The 4,265-nt window shown below is 41.3% G+C and overlaps 1 protein-coding gene across 1 annotated transcript; it reads right to left on the bottom strand.

Moving 5' to 3' along the window:
• Window positions 1-463: 463 nt before the first annotated feature.
• Window positions 464-1,309, bottom strand: LOC137526059 (taste receptor type 2 member 7-like). The gene has a single exon (XM_068247272.1). The coding sequence runs from the start codon at window positions 1,307-1,309 to the stop codon at window positions 464-466; it is 846 nt and encodes a 281-aa protein (XP_068103373.1).
• Between the last annotated feature and the right edge of the window lie 2,956 nt (window positions 1,310-4,265).

Genomic DNA, 4,265 nt, shown 5'->3' with positions numbered 1-4,265 from the left:
TATTCGACTGACCTCGAATAATTTACTATTCGAATTCGACCTAACTCGAATTTTGAAAAGGGGTATTTGAGCACCACTGATTCCGAGTTACACCCCTGCCCCTAAGCAGAGAGTAAGCAAACTTTTTGCCAGCTTCTGTTGATTATTATGAAGATTTGGGAAATCATTTTCAAAAATGTTCACAAACGAACACTTGCAGGTCAGTGGATGAGATACTGATCCACACTCGGACTGTGATTTCAAGTGATAGAACACTTTCATGCAAGATAAAGAAAGGTCTGCCAAATGCAACCGTACCACAGACAAAGCTACCTACATTAAAATGATTGCATTCAACTCTATTTTCCTCAAAATTCTACTTTAAACTTGTGAGGGATATTTTGACAGCTTGCTATGTAAAAATATACTTACTTCTTCTACATATATAAACTCAATGAACACAATTTATGAACAGTAAGAAATATCATTCAGCTACATTTCTAAACCACAAAAAGGACTTCCTTAGTTTCGGATTTCCAACAATTGAAATCAGGGCTTGAGTGGAGGGGTAAAGAGCAACAACTGTCCAGCACATCATCTGCATATTGCTGGAAACTTCAAATGTGTAAACGAAAAGACCTATGTTTATCTGGAAAATTAGATCCATAATAACGCGGACAGTCATAGACCTTGAAGCCTGGACATGAGCTTTAAACTGGGGACAAGTGAACTGGGGCTGATTCTTCCTCATTCTTAAGATGTGCCTTAGTATAGACAGCACACTGAGTCCATTAGAGAGAAAAGTTAGAAGAAATGGTAGACAGCTTCCCACTATCACACTCAAGTAGACAGATGCATCATTCCCTACAAGTAACTTGTTGCCAAAACCTTTGGTTGTATTTTTTAGGGCATTTAAGTGTTCTGTCCAGAAAAGTGGAAGGTTTATAGCGAAGGACGCAACCACAGATCCAACAAGCAACCAGTTGACTTTTGACAAGAACCATGTCTTCACCCGACAGATGATGTGATGGGTGAAATTCACCATGATGAAACAGCAGTAGATGGAGAGACAACTGGTATTCCAGAAAGTGGCATGAATCAGAAAGACTGTAAACATGAAGATGAATAAAATCATATCAAAGTCGAACTTCTGGTACTTGGTAAAGTAGTACAGGATGGTATCTGAAGTTATCATGAGCTGTAGCAAGGCACATATCACGGCTGTGGAGAAAAGGATTTTATCACAGATTCCAGTCCTTGCGTTCCTTGCCCAATCTCTAAGATTCACAGCGATGATGTACAAGTTTAGAGAGACCCCAGGGATGGCCATGATTACAGAAGTTATAAAGTAGTATAGTTTTTCCTTGAGATCTGCCATGATGAAAGTTCAACTTTTGTTTTCTTCTATAATGCCAGTGAGTATGCCCAATGGCTCCCAAGAGTAATGATTATGTCTCAATTCAGAACAGGGAAATAAATAACCAGACTGATGCAAATCTCATAATATCTGCTTTCAAGTTCTGAGCAATAAGATCCGCAGCCAGGATCACATTAAATGTGTTAGTCCAGCATCAGAAATAAGGGCGTTGCTGCATAGTCCACTGAGTACAGATTTGCTGTAGACGAATAGCATTGATGTTTGTTATTTGGATACATATTTCCCCTCATAAAGGACATTCTATTTGGACAGGCTCACAGTGAAAATAAGTGTTGTAGGATCAAAAATGCTGTAGCCTCCAGTGCTGGTCGTAATGGAAAAATCTACGCTTACGGATCATTACGCGTAATGTTAAGCTATTACGCATTACGCAATTACGGTTACGGCGTAGGAAATTATCTACGGTTCATCACTGTAATTACGCGTTAACTTACGCAGTTACGCGTAAGGATACCGTAATGTAGGCGCTTACACTACGATGTTACGCGTAGTGCCATAATACCCATTAATGCATATTTTTTGACGCATACGGACGATATGTACGCAATAGCTGTCAATGTGACAGCCGTCATTCGTATGCGTCAAAACGTACGCTTATATACTGAAGGGCGGGAGAAGATACTATTGGTTGCTTAGGATGTTGACTGATTGGCTACTCTTAGAAAAGGGGAGTTTTTACGTTAGTAATTACGCGTAAAGTTACGCTTAAGTCTTCGTAAAATTACGCATACCTAGCAATTACGGTAGACAGTGTAATTACGATACCACTTAACTCCTTACGCGTAAATAATTACGCGTAAGACCGTAAGTTACGCGTAGCGCTTACGCGTAAATTTACATTGAATTACGATGCGTAATTACGCTCATGCGTAATTTCGGCCCAGCACTGGTAGCCTCTCATAATGCCCCGGGCCTTCACAGTAGCCAATCAGAAGCTGAGAATGAGCAGGTACATGGAATTTTACTCTTGAAAAAACGTGGGCTGCAGGTAATATATTTGTGGTGACAAACATCCTATAAGACACCCATAAACGGATGTTTTTCAGCCATACGGATGTGCTGCCTTTTCTTCAATCTAGCAGTGCCGAGGAGGTAGCTTGGATGTTTTTGGTAAAAAGGAGGGAATCCTTTTTTTTGCACCACTTATTACCCCACTGAGCAGGGGATAATGCAGTACAGGGCTAGCCAGTGGTTTACAGGGCAGGATGCTGTGGGTGCCCTGCCCTGTGTGCCAGAGGGGAATCAGAGCATAATAGTGTGTGTCTGATACAGTGAGGGTATAGCTTCCAGGAGATGAAAGAGAGAGGTGAAAGGCGAATAGCACGCATAGTCCGCAGCAACAGAAGGGCAACAACACAACAAATTCCAGTTGAATTCAGTGCAGGTGCATCACAAAGCATATCTCAATGAACAACAAAACGGGCTTTGCAAAGGATGGGATTTAGCAGCAGGAGACTATCAAGAGTGCCTTTGGTATCACAGAAAAATAGGAGATGCCTGTTGTGGGCCTGTTGTGCTACTGTGCTTGATTGGTCTCAAATTGGTTTGAGGAACATTAATCAGAGTTTAACCTGCTTCCATGGTCAGCTCAGTCCCCTGACCTTAATCCTAATGTGCATTTGTGTGACAAAGTCAAAAGATCACTTCAAAGATTGGATATGCCACCATCCAATCTGACCCAACTGTGAGCTGCCTTTGTCAGCATGGGCCAACATTCCCCAGCAACGTTATCACCATCTTGTTGAGTCCATGCCAAAAAGAATATAACCTGTTATCAAGCTAAAGTGAGGACCAACTCAATATTACATTGTGTCTCTAATTTTTGCTCATTCAGAGTGGATAGATAAGTTGACAGACAGATAGATAGATGATAGATAGATGATAGTTAGATAGATAGATAGATAGCTAGATAGATAGATAGATAGATAGATAGATACAGTGGCTTGCAAAAGTATTCGATCCCCTTGAAGTTTTTCTTCATTTTGTCACTTTACTGCCACAAACATGAATCAATTTTATTGGAATTCCACGTGAAAGACCAATACAAAGTGGTGTACACGTGAGAAGTGGAACGAAAATCATACATGATTCCAAACATTTTTTACAAATAAATAACTGCAAAGTGGGGTATGCATAAGTATTCAGCCCCCTGGGTCAATACTTTGTAGAACCACCTTTTGCTGCAATTACAGCTGCCAGTCTTTTAGGATATGTCTCTACCAGCTTTGCACATCTAGAGACTGAAATCCTTGCCCGTTCTTCTTTCCAAAACAGCTCCAGCTTAGTCAGATTAGATGGACAGCATTTGTGGACAGCAGTTTTCAGATCTTTCCACAGATTCTCGATTGGATTTAGATTTGGACTTTGACTGGGCCATTCTAACACATGGATATGTTTTGCTTTAAACCATTCCATTGTTGCCCTGGCTTTATGTTTAAGGTCGTTGTCCTGCTGGAAGGTGAACCTCCGCCCCAGTCTCAAGTCTTTTGCAGACTCCAAGAGGTTTTCTTACAATATTGCCCTGTATTTGGCTCCATCCATCTTCCCATCCACTCTGACCAGCTTCCCTGTCCCTGCTGAAGAGAAGTATCCCCAGAGCATGATGTTGCCACCACCATATTTGATAGTGGGGATGGTGTGTTCAGAGTGATGTGCAGTGTTAGTTTACCGCCACACATAGCGTTTTGCATTTTGGCCAAAAAGTTCCATTTTGGTCTCATCTGACCAGAGCACCTTCTTCCACATGTTTGCTGTGTCCCCCAAATGGCTTGTGGCAAACTGCAAACTTATGCTTTTCTGTTAACAATGGCTTTCTTCTTGCCACTCTTCCATAAAGGCCAACTTTGTG

The sequence above is a fragment of the Hyperolius riggenbachi genome, chromosome 7 (genome assembly GCF_040937935.1).
Source record: "Hyperolius riggenbachi isolate aHypRig1 chromosome 7, aHypRig1.pri, whole genome shotgun sequence".
In the NCBI taxonomy this organism is placed as follows: domain Eukaryota; kingdom Metazoa; phylum Chordata; class Amphibia; order Anura; family Hyperoliidae; genus Hyperolius; species Hyperolius riggenbachi.
This window is presented reverse-complemented; position numbering and strand designations above follow the sequence as displayed.

What these genes read in the sequence shown, in the direction of transcription:
- LOC137526059 (XM_068247272.1), bottom strand. Translation starts at nt 1,309, where the DNA reads ATGGCCATCCCTGGGGTCTCTCTAAACTTGTACATCATCGCTGTGAAT.